Here is an 18,421-nt window from a genome sequence, read left to right as displayed (position 1 = left end):
GTAAAAAGCCCAGATTTGTGGTTTTTGTCTGTTTCTTCAGTGTAAACACTCTCTTTGTGGCCAACCTCAAGGTGCTCAGGTGAATGTGCTGAAGGCAGGCTGGGAAGTAAGGAGCAGACTGACTTTCCCCAAGAAGCGAGTCTGATCCAGTCGGCCCCTCACTGATGACCCCCACGTGTACAGATGTGTCCTTTATATTAAACATCATGGTTAGATAATTTCCACTTTTTGCTCCAGTTTCCATTAAACCAGATGCCAAAATATCCTAGTTCATCTATAAGAGAGGGAAAGATAAAATGAGGGAAGAGAAAACAACTGTAGGAGAAAATGCTGAGTATGCTGAATCCTGGCACATCACTGGGAGGTGTACTAATTACTCCAGTCAGTTTGGAGAGTCAATAACAATTACTAGTTGAAAGGAAGAGACCCAGGTCTGGTCCACAGTTGTATAACCTAGAGGAAAATGTCTGCATAACCATGAGTGTACGAGCAGGAGCATATGGACAGACAGATGGATTGCTCACATTAGAAAAAAATTACAGAAATCAGTCCCACCAAAAATGAATGATTATACATATATATATGTATATATATGACAAAATTTTATATGACAGAAAAATTCACAAAGTTAAACTTCTACAGTAACACAGTTCAATTTTCAAGTATGATGGTGAATAAGTGAAATAAAACCATAGGAGCGTATTCCATCACATCAAATTCAAAAGGTGACAACAAGGGACCCAAATAAACAAAGTAAGAAATGAGAGAAGAGAAATAACAATTGATACCACAGAAATACAAAAATTCATAAGAGAATATTAAGAAAAACAAATTGGACAACCTAGAAGAAGTAGACAAGTCTCTAGAGACATACAGCCTGCCAAAACTCAATCAAGAAGACATGGGTAATATGAAAAGGCTGGTCACTAGAAGTGAAATAGACTCTATCATATTAAAAATAAAAACTCCTTGCAAACAAAAGTCCAGAACTGGATAGCTTCATAGAGGAATTCTACCAAGCAAAGAAGAATTTATAATACCGATACTTCTTAAACTCTTTCAGAAGTTCAAGAGGAGGACACACCCCAAAGTCATTCTATGAAGCCACTGTCACCTTGAAACCAAAACTAGAAAAAGCTAGGACCAAAAAAGAAAAATTACAGGCCAAAGCTACCCACTGCAGTATTCTGGCCTGGAGAATTATATAGACTATATAGTCCATGGGATTGCAAAGAGTCAGACACGACTGAGTGACTTTCACCTCACTTCTATCATTGATGAATATAGATGCAAAACCCCTCAACAAAATATTAGCAAACTGAATCCAACAACACATTAAAAGGATCATACACCGTGATCAAGTTGGATTCATTTCAGGGTCAGAAGAATGGTTTAATATACACAAATCAAAATGCTATACTACAACAACAAAAGACAAAAACCACATGATCATCTCAACAGATGCAGAAAAAGCAGTTTATAAAATTCAACATCCATTCATGATAAAAACTCTTTCCAAAGGGGTATAGAGGGGGAAATTATTTATGACAAACCACAACCAATGTAATACTCAATGATGAAAACCCAAAAATATTCCCACTAAACCCTGGAACAAGTCAAGGATGACCACCACTTTTATTCAACATAGCATTGGAAGTCTCTTCCCAATTTGGATATCTTTTATTTCTTTTTCTCATCTAATTGCTATGGCTGGGATTTATATATCATTACATGCAGAAGACATGATACTTTATATATCACGAAAACCCTGAAGACTCCAAACAAAAATACTAGAACTGATAAATGAATTCAAAGAGGTATTAGGATACAAGACTAACATACAGAAATCTGTTGCATTTCTTTACATTAACAATGAAATATCAGAAAGAGAAAATAAAAAATCAACCCCTTTAAAGATTGCATAATAATAATAAAATATGTAAGAATAAATCTGACAAAAGAGGTGAAAGACTACATTGAGAACTATAAAACATTAATAAAGGAAATTGAAGATGATTCAAAGAAATGGAAAGATATCCCTTACTCTTGAATTGGAAGAATTAATGTAGTTAAAACAGCCATATAACCCCAAGTAATCTAGAGATATAATGCAATCTCTATCCAGTTACCCATGGCATTTTAAAAAACAGAACTAGAACAAATAATGATAAAACTTATATGGAACAACAAAAGACTCAAAATTGCCAAAGCAATGCTGAGGAAAAAGCAGGAGGCATAACTCTCCTGGACTTGATACAATACTACAAGGCTACACTAATCAAAACAGCATGGTATTGGCACAAAAACAGACGTGTCGCTGGGACAAAACAGTGAGTCTAGAAATAAAGCCACACACCTGTGGTCAAAAAAATCTTCAACAAAGGAGGCAAGGATATACAATAGAGACAAAACAATATTTTCAGTAAGTGGTGCTGGGAAAAATGGACATTTCCCATCTCATCTCAGTGGTCTTTGAGGAGACCCTCTGGTGTCACGGCTTCTTCCTGAAGCCTCTCTGCAGCCATGAGGCAGCTTGTAGACCACCTTGGAGCCCTCTCCCAAGCTTTGGACCAAATGGAAACAATAAAGCTTTTTACAGCAAAAAAAAAAAAAAAAAAAAAAAAAAAGAAAGAAAGAAAGAAAGAAAGAAAATTAAACAATTAGAATCAAATTAGGGCTGCTCCTGGGCCCTGCCCTGCATCTCAGCCCTCTGTCACTCTTTTGGTTTGGATTTGGCGCGAGGTGTAGGCAGAGTGTGTGGGATGTGGTGAGACTCATATAAGTTCTGGAAAGTTCCAGAGCCTGCTGTCTGCTGGGCACCATCCTGCAGGGAGGGTGGAGTCTGGCCCTGGGTGGGGCTGGGGCTGTTTTTCTTCCTGTGAGGCCACCGATGAGGAACTTGTAACACAGAGGCTGAACCTTGTCACACACCCCATGTGTCTGTCTGTCCTTCTAGGTCTGTGGGCTTTTTAAGTCATCTAAAGACTGAGGCAAATCATTCAATATCACAGTAATTCAAGTATATGCCCTGACCAGGAATGCTGAAGAAGCTGAAGTTGAATGGTTCTATGAAGACCTACAAGAACTTTTAAAACTAACACCCCCCAAAAGATGTCCCTTTCATTATAGGGGACTGGAATGCAAAAGTAGGAAGTCAAGAAACACATGGAGTAACAGGCAAATTTTGCCCTGGAGTACAGAACGAAGCAGGGCAAAGGCTAATAGAGTTTTGCCAAGAGAATGCACTGGTCTTAGCAAACACCCTCTTCAACAACACAAGAGAAGACTCTACACATGGACATCACCAAATGGCCAACACCAAAATCAGATTGATTATATATTCTTTGCAGCCAAAGATGGAGAAGCTCTATACAGTCAGCAAAAATAAGACCAAGAGCTGACTGTGGCTCAGATCATGAATTCCTTATTGCCAAATTCAGACTTAAAAAGAAGAAAGTAGGGAAAACCACCAGAGCATTCAGGCATGACATAAATCAAATCCCTTACAATTATACAGTGGAAGTGACAAATAGATTCAAGGGATTAGATCTGATAGAGTGCCTGAAAAACTATGGACAGAGGTTCGTGACGTTGTACAGGAGACAGGGATCAAGACCATCCCCAAGAAAAAGAAATACAAAAAATCAAAATGGCTGTCTGAGGAGGCCTTACAAATAGCTGTGAAAAGAAGAGAAGTGAAAAGCAAAGGAGAAAAGGAAAGATATATCCATTTGAATACAGAGTTCCAAAGAATAGCAAGGAGAGATAAGAAAGCCTTCCTCAGTGATCAGTGAAAAGAAATAGAGGAAAATAATAGAATGGGAAAGACTAGAGATCTCTTCAAGAAAATTAGAGATACCAAGGGAATATTTCATGCAAAGATGGGCTCAATAAAGGACAGAAATGGTATGGACCTAACAGAAGCAAAAGATCTTAAGATGAGGTGGCAAGAATACACAGAAGAACTGTACAAAAAAGATCTTCACGACCCAGATAATCACAATGGTGTGATCACTCACCTAGAGCCAGACATCATGGAATGTGAAGTCAAGTGGACCTTAGAAAGCATCACTATGAACAAAGCTAGTGGAAGTGATGGAATTCCAGTTGAGCTATTTCTAATCCTGAAAGATGATGTTGTGAAAGTACTGCACTCAATATGCCAGCAAATTTGGAAAACACAGCAGTGGCCACAGGACTGGAATAGGTCAGTTTTCATTCCAATCCCAAAGAAAGGCAATGCCAAAGAATGCTCAAACTACCACACAATTGCACTCATCTCACACGCTAGTAAAGTAATGCTCAAAATTCTCCAAGCCAGGCTTCAGCAATACATGAACCATGAACTTCCAGAAGTTCAAGCTTGTTTTAGAAAAGGCAGAGGGAACAGAGATCAAATTGGCAAGATCTGCTGGATCATTGAAAAAGCAAGAGAGTTCCAGAAAAACATCTATTTTTGCTTTATTGACTATGCCAAAGTCTTTGACTGTGTGGATCACAATAAACTGTGGAAAATTCTGAAAGAGATGGGCATACCAGACCACCTGACCTGCCTCTTGAGAAACCTATATGCAGGTCATGAAGCAACAGTTAGAACTGGACATGGAACAACAGACTGGTTCCAAATAGGAAAAGGAGTATGTCAAGGCTGTATACTGTCACCCTGCTTATTTAACTTCTATGCTGGGCTGGAGGAAGCAAAAGCTAGAACAAGATTGCTGGGAGAAATATCAATAACCTCGGATATGCAGATAACACCACTCTTATGGCAGAAATTGAAGAAGAACTAAAGAGCCTCTTGATGGAAGTGGAAGAGAGTGAAAAAATTGGCTTAAAGCTCAACATTCAGAAAACTAAGATCATGGCATCTGGTCCCATCACTTCATGGCAAATAGATGGGGAGACAGTGGAAACAGTGGCTGACTTTATTTTTCTGGGCTCCAAAATAACTGCAGATGGTGACTTCAGCCATGAAATTAAAAGATGCTTACTCTTTGGAAGGAAAGTTATGACCAACCTAGAGAGCATATTCAAAAGCAGAGACATTACTTTGTCAACAAAGGTCTGTTTGGTCAAGGCTATGGTTTTTCCAGTAGTCATGTATGGATGTGAGAATTGGACTATAAAGAAAGCTGAGCACAGAAGAATTGATGCTTTTGAACTGTGGTGTTGGAGAAGACTCTTGAGAATCCCTTGGACTGCAAGGAGATCCAACCAGCCCATCCTAAAGGAGATCAGTCCTGGGTGTTCATTGGAAGGACTGATGCTGAGGCTGAAACTCCAATACTTTGGTCACCTGATGTGAAGAGCTGACTTATTGGAAAAGACCCTGATGTTGTGAAAGCCTGAGGGCAGGAGGAGAAGGGGTAAACAGAGGATGAGGTGGTTGGATGGCATCACCGACTCAATGGACATGAGTTTGGTTAAAGTCTGACAGTTGGTGATGGACAGGGAGGGCTGGTGTGCTTCAGTTCATGGGGTTGCAAAGAGTTGGACATGACTGAGCAACTGAAACTGAACTGTACGGAAAGAGTGGGGACCATGAGAGGCAGTGCCACAACACAGACCCTCACTGTCCTCAAGCCTGGGTCCTGAGAGACGCCAGGACACAGAAGTCTTAAAGGGGAAAGACGTTCCAGGGGAAGGGAGATGCACTCAACCGCATATCTGACCGCAGTATGCAGGGGCCCACACCAGAGCTGGAGCACCTACAGTGTGTGGTGGAGGATGGGTGCTAGCAGGAAACTCTCTTCCAGGGCTGTGTTGGGAGCAGTGGGACCAGGTACAACCAGGTGAGTCCCCACCAGACCTCCTGCTTCCACCCAACCAGCCCTCTGGTTACTCGGCCCCCACAGGACTCCAGTAACAAGGCCAGCTTCTCCATCAGGCCAGGAGCTCGAGCACTAGTGGGCAGTGTCAGTGTGCATGTCAGAGTAGGAATGGCTGGTCAGAGAGGAGCAACCCCCTGCCCCTGGTGCTGACAGGTAAGATGGAGGGTGGGGTCCCTCCCACTGTGGGAGCCTCCTCATGGGCAGAGGAGCAAAGTGTGGGCTCAGGTGGACCCCTCTTCTCCCAACCCACACCCAGGGTCAGTGGGCTGGAGGTCCCCCTTTGACACAGCCCCTCCCCCCAGGAGTGTACAGGGTGCCCTCTCTCTCCCCCAAGCCTGGCTTGCTCATGCTCCCTGGAGACAATATGACCCTCTGGTGTTGCTCAGAGGCCGGCTTTGGCAGATTTGCTCTGACCAAGGATGAAGGGCTCAGCCCTCCCCTCCATCTAGAAGGTCAGAAGAGCCTGACTTCCCCCTGGGCCATGTGAACAGCACCCACGGAAAGTATTAAGTAAAAGTGTTAGTCACACAGCCATATTGGACTCTTTGTGACCCCATGGACTGTAGTTGACCAGGCTCTGCTGTCCATGGACTTGTCCAGGCAAGAATACTGGAGTGGGTTGCCATTTCCTTCTCCAGCACCCACGGGGGCTGGTACAGATGCTACAGTGGACACAACCTCTCCTATGTGTGGTCGGCCCCCAGCGCCCCCCTGGGCATCCTGATCACAGGTGAGGTACCCCTGTCCTGGCCCAGGTCCCGACTGTCTGCTCAGGGCACTGGACCCAGGGTCAGCCCTGGTGGTGACGGGTCCAGGGAGAGCGTCCTGGAGCAGAGGCTCAGGTGGGGCAGGGGTCTAGGGAGGGAACATGAAAACAGGAGTGAGAGGCACAAAGATTAAGGAGACCCACACAGACAGACCTAGAGGAGCTGGAAGGGCCCTCAGCTCAGGGTCTGGGGTATGGGGAGGGGCTCTCTACACATCACCTCTGTCTTCCCCCAAGAATGCACAGGAAGCCCTCCCTTTCCACCCGCCCAGGGGCCTCAGTGCCCCGGGGAGAGGATGTGACCCTGCAGTAGCTCTGAGGTCTGGCCAGACACCTTCCATCTGTCCAAAGAGGGGCCGCTCTCTCCTCCCCAGCACCTTCGTCTGCAGAACCTGGCTCCACCCGTTCAGGCCAACTTCACCCTGAGTGCTGTGACCTCAGCCCACAGTGGGACCTACAGGTGCTACAACTCACACAACAGTGCTCCACACCTGCTGTTGCTCCCCAGCGACCCCCTGGAGCTCCAGGCCTCAGGTGAGGAGACCCCTGCCCATACCCACTGAGGAGTCAGACCCACAGGTCGGCCCTGCCCCTGGGGAGCTCTGGGATGCTTGCAAAGAAGGGAGACATGGGGATATCAGCCACAGGTGACCCCACCTCACAGAGGGATGGATAATACAAGGGGATCCCTCTGCGTCTACTCCACATACTCCCTCCCCAGGGTCCAGGCAGTGCTAGGTGTGCAGAGAGGGGACTGAAGAGGGGAACGCTCTGGGCTTTGAGGGAAGACGTGGAGCTAAAAGCAGCATGAAGACCCAGACACACCCCCACACCCTCCTTCTGTCCTTGTTCCAGGGAGCAGCTGGGGCCTGCAAACCCCACCCACATGCGCGAGCTCCACATCTGCTGAGTAACTGAGTCCTCCTAGCCTAGAGGAGATGGAGTTTTCCTGGCCCTGAGCGACCTCCTGCTCCCCCTTCCCCACTAAACCTTTACAGGTTGCTTCCCACAGGGTCTAGGGTGTGGGGATGAAGGGAGGGGGCTTCAGGTCCCAAGTATAACTGAGCTCACTGGTCCCTACTGGCTGCTCAGAGTGAGAAGAATTGCGTGAAGGGGAAGCCACCCAGCTGGGCAGGGAGAGAAGAGGCGGTGGCCTCCTTGCCTCCGTCCGTGGTGCTGATTCCTGGAGCCTGAGAGTCAAGGGCACCAAGGGAACCAGCCCCACAGTGTGCAGGGCAGAGTGAAGGTGGCCTCTTCACCTCTGTCTGTGGTGCTGATTTCCAGGAGCCTGAGAGTCAATGGCACCAAGGGAATCTCCTTCACTGGCTAAGCTAAAGCCTTTGACTGTGTGGCTCACAACAAACTGTGGAAAATTCTTAAAGAGAGGGCAATATCTGACTACCTTATCTGCCTCCTGAGAAACCTGTATGCAGCTCAAGAAGCAACAGTTACAACCAGACATGGAACAATGGATTGGTTCCTGATTTGGAAAGGAGGACATCAAGGCTGTATATTGTCACCCTGCTTATTTAACTTCTATGCAGAGTATGTTATGTGAAATGCTGGGCTGGATGAAGCATAAGCTGGAATCAAGACTGCTGGGAGAAATATCAATAATCTCAGATATGCAGATGGCACCACCCTAATGGCAGAAAGCAAAGAGGAACTAAAGAGCCTCAGTGACAAATTTCATTTTCTTGGGCTCCAAAATCACTGTGGGTGGTGACTGCAGCCATGAAATTAAAAGATGTCTGCTCCTTGGAAGAAAAACTACGACAAACATAGAGTGTATTAGAAGGCAGGGACATCACTTTGGTGACAAAGGTCCTTGTCACAGCTATGGTTTTTCCAGCAGTCGTTTGTTGGTGTGAGAGTTGGACATAAAGAAGGCTGAGCACTAAAGAATTGATGCTTTTGAACTGTGGTGCTGGAGAAGACTCTTGAGAGTCCCTTGGACAAGAAGATCAAACCAGTCAATCTTAAAGGAAATCAACCCTGAATATTGATTGGAAAGACTGATGCTGAAGCTCCAACACTTTGACCACGTGATATGAAGAGCTGACTCATTGAAAAACACTCTGATGCTGGAAAAGATTGAGGGTAAGAGGAGAAGGGTGTGACTGAGGATGAGAGAGTTGGGTGGTATCACTGACTCAATGGACATGAGTTTGGCAAATTGGCAAATATGGAATCTGCAACACACACACACACACACACACACACACACAAAATGGGGGATGGACTGTATTTCAAGAATGAAGATGGAGGTAGAGAACAGTGTCTGGAGACACAAAGTGGAAGCCCAATGATGGAAAGACAGGCCAGAGGTTCCAGAAAGCAGAGATCCAATTCTCTGTTCCCATCTTATCTCCTTCTCCCCAGTGTTGTCTTCAAAATCCAGCTTTCTCTTTTTCATCCCTTATGCGGAGTGATGCCTCTCATTGAGGAGAGAACAGGGAGTCTCCCTGTCCATGAACATCCTTGAGGCTGGAGGCAGAGATGGAACAACCAGTCTGGGCTTGCCAGGGAGAGGGCTGCAGAAGGAGTCAAGGAACAGATGGATGGAGAGACAGCCATTGTTTCTCATTCTGATTGAATCAAAATGAATAAACTAATTTTTTCCTCTTAGCACATAGTTCTACCAACTCTCTTCCCAGCTCCTTCTCTTTTGCCCAAGCAGATTCTGGGCCACAGGCAACCTCTCTATCCATCTGAATCTAGGAATTGGACAGCAGCCTGGGAAGTCCAAGGAGGAGTTCTCAGGAACTCTTGCTCTCTCCCTACATCCCTCTCCAGTTGTCCCTGGGTGGGCTCTGCCCTCTGGATTTCCATCCGGCCCTGGGATGAATCAGGTCAGAAGAACAGAGGACAGGGCACCCACATGATCCAACAGGATCCAGAACCAGGCATTTTTCTTGTTTTCCTGCTTTCAAATTAAAAAAAATAATAATAACTAAGCAATAAGAAAGAGAGAAGATGAACATTTAACATTCCCCATGCCTGTGTGCTCAGTCTCTCTGTCATGTCTAATGCTTTGCAGCCCTGTGGACTGCAGCACACCAGGCTCCTCTGTCCATGGGATTTCCCAGGCAAGAATACTGGAGTGGGCTGCCACTTCCTCCTCCAGGGGATCTTCCCCAACCCAGGGATGGAACCCACATCTCCTGCATCTCCACACTGGCAGGTGGATTCTTTACCACTAAACCACCAGGGAAGCCCAAAATCTGCCATGGTCCCTGGGTAATTCATTTTTGCCCCATGTTTTGCTGTTAATTTAAATATATTATAGATGTATGCTATAGATCTTTTGCTTGTTGAATGTATACATCCTCAGAAATGAACAATGTGTCTGACTTTGTTCATTTTTTGACATTACTTCCATGTAATGTCATGGACAGAGGTTCGTGTCACTGTACAGGAGACAGGAATCAAGACCATCCCCAAGAAAAAGAAATACAAAAAATCAAAATGGCTGTTGGAGGAGGCCTTACAAAGGGCTGTGAAAAGAAAAGAAGCAAGAAGCAAAGGAGAAAAGGAAAGATATAAGCATCTGAATGCAGAGTTCCAAAGAATAGCAAGGAGAGATAAGAAAGCCTTTCTCAGCGATCAATGCAAAGAAATAGAGGAAAACAATAGAATGGGAAAGACTAGAGATCTCTTCAAGAAAATTAGAGATACCAAGGGAATATTTCATGCAAAGATGGGTTCAATAAAGGACAGAAATGGCATGGACCTAACAGAAGCAGAAGATATTAAGAAGAGGTGGCAAGAATACACAGAAGAACTGTACAAGAGAGATCTTCACGATCCAGATAACCACAATGGTGTGATCACTACCTAGAGCCAGACATCCTGGAATGTGAAGTCAAATGGGCCTTAGGAAGCATCACTAAGAACAAAGCTAGTGGAGGTGATGGAATTCCAGTTGAGCTATTTCAAATCCTGAAAGATGATGTTGTGAAAGTGCTGCACTCAATATGCCAGCAAAATTGGAAAACTCAGCAGTGGCCACAGGACTTGAAAAGATCAGTTTTCATTCCAATCTCAAACAAAAGCAATGCCAAAGAATACTCAAACTACCGCACAATTGCACTCATCTCACACGCTAGTAAAGTAATGCTCAAAATTCTCCAAGCCAGGCGTCAGCAATACGTGAACCATGAACTTCTAGAAGTTCAAGCTGGTTTTAGAAAAGGCAGAGGAACCAGAGATCAAATTGGCAAGATCCGCTGGATCATGGAAAAAGCAAGAGAGTTCCAGAAAAACATCTATTTTTGCTTTATTGACTATGCCAAAGCCTTTGACTGTGTGGATCACAATAAACTGTGGAAAATTCTGAAAGAGATGGGCATACCAGACCACCTGACCTGCCTCTTGAGAAACCTATATGCAGGTCATGAAGCAACAATTAGAACTGGATATGGAACAACAGACTGGTTCCAAATGGGAAAAGGAGTACATCAAGGCTGTATATTGTCACCCTGCTTATTTAACTTTTATGCCATGTACATCATGGGAAACACTGGGCTGGAGGAAGCAAAAGCTGGAATCAAGATTGCTGGGAGAAATATCAATAACTTCAGATATGCAGATAACACTACCCTTATGGCAGAAAGTGAAGAGGAACCAAAAAGCCTCTTGATGAAAGTGAAAGTGGAGAGTGAAAAAGTTGGCTTAAAGCTCAACATTCAGAAAATGAAGATCATGGCATCTGGTCCCATCACTTCATGGGAAATAGATGGGGAAACAGTGGAAACAGTGGCTGACTATTTTTCTGGGTTCCCAAATCACTGCAGATGGTGACTGCAGCCATGAAATTAAAAGACGTTTACTCCTTGGAAGGAAAGTTATGACCAACCTAGAGAGCATATTCAAAAGCAGAGACATTACTTTGTCAACAAACGTCCATCTAGTCAAGGCTATGGTTTTTCCAGTAGTCATGTATGGATGTGAGAGTTGGACTATAAAGAAAGCTGAGCACAGAAGAATTGATGCTTTTGAACTGTGGTGTTGGAGAAGACTCTTGAGAATCCCTTGGACTGCAAGGAGATCCAACCAGCCCATCCTAAAGGAGATCAGCCCTGAATATTCATTGGAAGGACTGATGTTGAAGCAGAAACTCAATAGTTTGGCCACCTGATGCGAAGAATTAAATAATTGGAAAAGACCCTGATGCTGGGAAAGATTGAAGGAAGGAGGAGAAGGGGATAACAGAGGATGAGATGGTTGAATGGCATCACCGACTCGATGGACATGAGTTTGAGTAATCTCCAGGAATTGGTGATGGACAGGGAGGGCTGGTGTGCTGCAGTCCATGGGGTTGCAAAGAGTTGGACACTACTGAGCGACTGAACTGAACCATGTCAGAAACTGTACCTTCATTCAATCATGCAACACTTCATTAGTCATAAACCTCAAGTTTTCTAGACTGGATTTGGGAGCAAAAATAAAAAGTCTAACAAGATGTGTTCCAGACATATCTATTTCAGCAGAAAGAAGACACATCAGGTAAACAGAGCAAAAACTACACTGAAAATCATCAATTGCTATTCAAAGTTCTACCCCTCCTTCCCTTTAACTGTTAATTAGCATTTCTGAAGTTGTTATGAATTGTTTAATCATTTTCTTATTCCGGACATGAATTAATCCAATCAGCTCAGCTGACTGATAGTTCAAGCAAATATATTCATGCTTGTTCACAGTAGTCAAGAATTCTCCCAGAAGAAATCTCTTAGGATAAAAACTACTGAGTCAGTGGGTACTGCACTCATTTGATCCTTATCAAATATTACCAATTCTGTCTTCAACACCTCCAAAAATTGTTTACCAGCATATGTCCCATCAGCAGGGAGAGAAAGCCAAATTCCTCCTCCTGTGTCCCAGCTGTCTTGATCAATCCAGTGGGCAATGAAATTAGCATTACATTCATTTGTATATTTTTATCGGTATGTATTCACATAACACAAAATTCACCCCTTTAAAGAGGATATCCCCAACCTCCAGGATCTAATGCCTGATGTGGAGCTGATGTAATAATAATAGAAATAAAGTGCACAATAAATGTAACGCAGTTGAATCATCTGCAAACCAGCCTTCCATCCCTAGTCTGGGGAAGAACTGTCTTCCACAAATCTGGTCCCTGGTGCCAAAAACGTTGGGTACCACTGCTTTAAAGTATATAATTTAGGGACTTCTTTGGTGGCCCAGTGGTTAAAAATTTGCCTGCCATGCAGGGGACACGGGTTCAATCCCTGGTCCAGGAAGATTTCAAACGCCTTGCTCAGGACAACTAGGCCTGTGCACCACAACGACTGAGCCCACACTTTAGAGCCCGGGAGCTGAAACTGCTGAAGCCCACATGCTCAAGAGCCTGTGCTCTGCAACAAGAGAAGTCACCACAGTGAGAAAGGACATTGCAAGGAAGAGTAGCCCCCGCTGGCAGTAACTAGAGAAAGCCTGTGCATAACATTGATGACCCAGCACAGTTAAAACTAAATAAATAAAACTTTTTAAAGTATACAATTTTATGATTTTCACTTTACTCACAGAGTTGTGTATCCCTCACCATGATTCATTTTAGAACTTTTCATCACCTTAAATAGAAACCCCACACCCACCATTGGGGAATCCCAATTGCCCCCCGGCCTCCCCAATTCCTGAAAACGGCCAGTCTGTCTTCTCCCTGGGTTTTTCTGCTCTGGAATGCAGGAGACAAGAGTTCTATCCTTGGGTTGGGAAGATAGCCTGGAGAAGGAAACGGCAACCCACTGCAGCATTCTTGCCTGGAGAATCCCATGGACAGAGAAGCCAGGCAGGCTCGCAAGTCCATGGGGTCACAAGAGTTGGACACAACTTAATGACTAAACCACCACCTATGATTGGAATCATACAATTCATGACCTGTGGGGTCTGGCTTCTTTCACTTAGTGTGATGCTCTCACGGATCTTCCATGTTGTAGTCTCTGTCAGTACTTTATTCCTTCTTATGATTAAACAGTATTCCATTGTGTGAGTGTATGATGTTTTGCTTATCCCTTCATCAATGCATGGTCATTTCCATTTAGCTTCTACTTTTGGCTCTTGTGAGTAATGCAGCCATCAACGTTTCCAACTTTAAATTATATACTTCTGGTATTTTCCTGATGATCCAGTGGTCAAGAATCTGCCTTGCAATGCACGGGATGTGGGTTCGATCCCTGGTCAGGGAAGTAAGAGCCCACACGCCTCAGGGTGACTAAGTCTGAGTGCCACAACTACTGAAGCCTGTGCAACACAATTAGAGAGACTCTGCACATTGTGACCAAAGATCCCGCATGAGCAAAGACCATCTTGCATGCTGCAACTAAGACCCAGCATAGCCAAGTAAATAAATATTATAAATAAATTATATCATTTCATAAGGGACTATCAGTGAGTTTCTCCATCTATTCATGCTTTTCTTGGCTGGATAAATGCTGCATCGCAGAACCTTTGAGGGCAAGGACCTCACTTTCCTGCTCTCCACTGGCATATTTATGAGGATTAAAATATATTAGATGAGAAAGAGCTAGCTGGTGGACTATGAAACTTCCCTACATCCAACCCAAAGTAGCCACCAAAACAATGAGCAAGACCTATAATAATGACGTCTACCTTCAGTGGCTCAGTCGTTTCTGACTCTTTGTGACTCTATGGGACTGTATCCTGTCAGGTTCCTCTGTCCATAGAATTTTCCAGGCAAGAATCCTGGAGTGGGTTGCCATGCTCTCCTCCAGGGGATCTTCCTGACCCAGGGATCAAACCCACGTCTCTTGCATCTCCTGCACTGGCAGGCAGGTTCTTTACTGCTGCACCATCTAGGAAGCCTGAAGATGTCTATATGTTTTACTTAATTTTGATTTGATCCTCCATGTATTTCCAGCACTCTGGACTGTAAGCTTTGTTAGCCATACTCTCCTCTGACCCCTGACCCCATAAGGGTCTGGCCACAAGAGAATGGGAGCACCTACTCAGCTGTCTGGACAGAACAGAGGCACCCCCAGAATCTTCCTGATAACCTCTGGCTAAGGGTATTGGCAGGTATTGGGCTTTCCTGCTGGCTCAATGGTAAAGAATCTTCATGCCAATGCAGGAGACCTGGGTTCAATCCTTGGGTTGGAAAGATTCCCTGGTGAAGGAAATGGCAGGCCACTCCAGTATTCTTGCCTGGGAAATTCCATGAACAGAGGAGCCTTGGTGGACTACAGTGCATGGGGTCACAAAGAATTGGACACAACTTAGAGACTAAACAACATATCATCAAGATATCATCAAGTCCATCCCAAACACCAACCCACACTACTAAAGCATGAGAAAGCCAGATACCCACATCTTCCCCTACCAATCCCAGGCAAGGACCCTCTTCTCAATCTTTGCCAATCTAATCAACAAAGTACACTTAATTTCCTTTAAGAAATCATCAGAAGATGGCCTCTGGTCACATCTTATACACCAAGGAAATTATTGGATTCTCCCCTGTTGACAATACTGCCATCAACTGTCCTGGTGACCAGTGTGTTTCCAGGTGCCCAAGAAGCAGAAAAGATGTCCAGTTATGGTAGAATGTTGGCAAAAAGGAAGCCAGGTAAATGTCCACTTATAGTGAAATGCAACCCCGAGTGACAGTTCACAGTGACATAAATAACAAGATCTCTTTGCTGTTTCATGTTGTATTGATCACCTATTTAATTTCATCCCACTGCTGATAATCAAAGTCCCTGGGGATGGGCATCCTAAGTTGTGCTTTCCTCTGACCAGGAGCAAGAGTGTCCAGGAATTCCCAGGAGACCCTGGCACAAGCCATGAGTTCAACCTGATGTTTAGGCCCAGGTCTATGGACTCTGTGGAGTCCAGGAGGGGCTGGACTCCAGGGACCTAAGCTCCTGAGCCAGATGTGGAAACCCAGCTCATTCACTTACACGGGAAAGGGGACAGGACCCCAGAGGTTTCCTGGAAGCCCCCAGGACAGGACTCAGTGAGCAGTGATTGCTCAGCAATGAAAGGATTAATCGATAATTGCATCTCCTGCGAGGGGGTGGGGCAAAAGAGGGTGGATCCTGTAGGGTGTGTCAAGGTGGACACAGTATATAAAGCTGGGGTCTAGGGCCCTGGCCTCAGACCTTCCTGCAGAGCCCCAAAGGTGGAGAGCAGAGCAGCAGTGAGGAACCAAGAACCTCAGTCTACCATGGGTGAGTACGGGCCAGCGCGAAAGGCCTGGGCTAGAGGCTGGGGGTCGTGGCCAAGGCTGGAGGCCTCCTGGGTACCCAGAGGAAGGCCCAGCTGTCCGAGAGGGCTTCCTGTGGTGGGGAGGATGCTGCAGAGTCTGGGGGGTGGAATTACGTTATCTGGACGAGATGAACAGAGAGCCAGCCCACCGCGGTCCCCTGCAAACATCAGGGTCGCTTCAGCCCTTGGATAGTGGGGGGACCTGGCGCCCAGGAGAGCCCGTCCTGCCTGCCTTCGCAGGCTGGAGGCTCTGGGGCTGAGATCAGGCCCATCACAAGGATGTGGACACTGAGGCCCAGAGATGTGTGGGGGCTGGGGTGGGAGGAGAGCCAGGCTGGCACCAGGGGCAGCCGGGCCGGATGCCACACGCTTAACCTTGCACCGGCCTCTGCCGGCAAGCGTGAGCCCCCCCGTCCGCTCACCAGGGCCTGAGCCAGGCCGGGGGAGGCGGGCTGGGGACCATCTGGAGGTGGGCTTCATCTGACCCTCCTTCTCCCGCAATGGCTCTCAGGACCTGCAGGGAGGCAGCGGCGGCAGCGCACGGTGTTCAACAAAGAACAGTTACGCGAGCTTGAGGAACACTTCGTAAACAACCAGTACCCGAGCTACCGGGCTCGCGAGGACCTGGCGGCCAGGCTCAACCTGGAGGAGTACAAAGTGCAGGTCAGATCCCACCCCCACCCACCGTCCCCACAGCTATACCAGGGCCAGCTCCCACCTTGGCACTTACCACGCGCCGCATCTGGGGGCCAGCTTTCCGCCCCTCCGAAGTCCAAGGGGCCCGAGCGCGGCCCTGGGTCACTCAGGAAGCAAGGGCTCTCCTGGGGTCCGGGTCTCAGGGCCTCTGGGAACCCAGGGAGCCCCTCTGGCAGACCCCCTTCCTGGCGCTCGAGCTCCTGAATGACCAAGGCTGGCCACTCCCGCCCTCTTCCGGTCTCCTCTGCGGCCTCTTGAAAACTCCAGGAGCCTCTAATTGGGCCTGGGGGGACCGAGGCCGGCTTCCGCTCCAACGGAGGGCAGCCTCGCACCCACCCCCGGAGGCCTCAAATGCGCACTGCCCCTCCTTTGACGCCTCCTCCCCGGCCCCACTGTCTCCCCAGGTGTGGTTCAAGAACCGCCGGGCCAAAAACGCTCGGCTGAAGCGATTGACCCAGGGGCCTGGCCAGGGTTCCCGCAGCGCTTCCACCGAAGGAGGAGTCCCCGACGCCCCCGCTCCCAGGACTGCCTCTATCCCTGCCGCCGCGGCTGAAGTCTCTGCGCCCCCAGAGGGCCCGGGGTTCCGCAGCCCCTCTCCGCCCAGCCCCGCCAGCATGCTCAGTGCACCAGCGCCCGGCGGCGTCCCTAGCCAAGGCCAGGCCAGCTGCGCCCTGGCACAGGGCGCCCAGGATGACTTCCCTATGGCAGCTCCAGCCTCGACCCCAGGTCCAACTTCAGCCCCGACTCCAGACTGGGTTCAGGACCCCTGCGCCGCCTCGGACTCCTGGCCAGACTCTGTTGTCATCTTTGATTTCACAGACCTCTTCCCGCTCCAAGAACCCTCCCACGAACCTCCCTCCGTCTTGTTCTCGGAGTACCAAAAGGGAGATGACTCTGCGGATGAGAACGACTCCGGCCCCCAGCAGTTTCTGAGTTTATAGAGTCGTCTGTCCGAGCAAAGTCCTGAAGACCTTGGCCTGCGCTGGCATGCAGAAACCCTGGCAGCTTGGCCAATCACCAAGTAATGGCTAGTCACTGTCGGGAGAGACGCACCTCCGTGTATCCAGCCTGCGGAGGGGGTCATTTGCGTTCACCGAGAAGCGGCCCTTGGGGGTCGCGCTGCTCTGAGTGTCCCCGCCACTATATTTAGGGCGCACGAGGGCAGTTCAGCTGGTTCCTAAGCCAGCCATGGAATTGCTGCTCCCGGTGTGTGCTTGGCTTTGGTGGGTGCCACCCGCAGGAACTTCCCAGGGGACACTTGACCAGCCTCGATCACCCAGAGCTCCTGCTGATCCCCAGGGACATTTAGGATGTGAGCCTTTGTGATGTTTGCCCATCTGCTGTCTGGCGACTTCTCTGATTTTTCATATTGATCCCCTGATGAGAGAGAAACTGAGCCCTACTCGTGTTTATTAGGCGTTAGGAATACTTGCAGAGTGCCCTTTTTTATTTTTTGAAATTTTTTGTTAATTTTTCTTAATTTGTTTGAATTTATCGTTTTATCCCCTTTGGTAATTAAAGTGTTGCAAACATTTCTTTTCCCACTCATGATTTTTGGAAGTAGAATTTCCTGATTTTCCTGTCTATTTCAGTGCCTCTCCTTATCTGTTGTGGTCAACCAGTGTTTTCCTTTTTTTTTTTTTTGGTCTCCATCAGTGGCACACTGATATGCTGTAAAACAAAATGAATTTATTAATAAAGACTTAAAATAAACTTTAGAAGCCTCATTCTCAAGTTGACATAAAAATTCAGAAAACCTGACACTCAATGTCAACTTGCCTTATCACAGACTGAAAATAGTCTGTTGGGGGTATCAGTTCTGGGCCCTTGGTCTACTACTTTCAATCCACCTCAAAGATTGTTTAAAGAAATCTTTCATTATCAT

The 18,421-nt window shown here is 46.7% G+C and overlaps 1 protein-coding gene and 1 pseudogene across 2 annotated transcripts; both read left to right on the top strand.

The window, feature by feature from the left end:
• Positions 1 to 5,989: 5,989 nt before the first annotated feature.
• LOC129630759 (leukocyte immunoglobulin-like receptor subfamily A member 6) lies at positions 5,990 to 7,511 on the top strand (annotated as a pseudogene).
• An 8,181-nt stretch (positions 7,512 to 15,692) lies between these two features.
• Positions 15,693 to 18,070, top strand: LOC129630996 (tetrapeptide repeat homeobox protein 2-like). Of its 2 annotated transcripts, XM_055551663.1 has the most exons (4): positions 15,693 to 15,803; positions 16,352 to 16,503; positions 16,941 to 17,262; positions 17,356 to 18,070. In XM_055551663.1, the coding sequence occupies exons 1-4, from the start codon at positions 15,800 to 15,802 to the stop codon at positions 17,475 to 17,477; spliced, it is 600 nt and encodes a 199-aa protein (XP_055407638.1). In that variant the 5' UTR covers positions 15,693 to 15,799; the 3' UTR covers positions 17,478 to 18,070. The 2 variants fall into 2 exon arrangements, with proteins under 2 accessions (XP_055407638.1, XP_055407637.1); XM_055551662.1 differs by having other exon boundaries at positions 16,941 to 18,070.
• Positions 18,071 to 18,421: the final 351 nt, after the last annotated feature.

Source organism: Bubalus kerabau, chromosome 17, assembly GCF_029407905.1.
Source record: "Bubalus kerabau isolate K-KA32 ecotype Philippines breed swamp buffalo chromosome 17, PCC_UOA_SB_1v2, whole genome shotgun sequence".
NCBI lineage: Eukaryota > Metazoa > Chordata > Mammalia > Artiodactyla > Bovidae > Bubalus > Bubalus kerabau.
The sequence above is the reverse complement of the archived record's forward strand: the minus strand, read 5'-3'. Positions and strand labels throughout refer to the sequence as shown.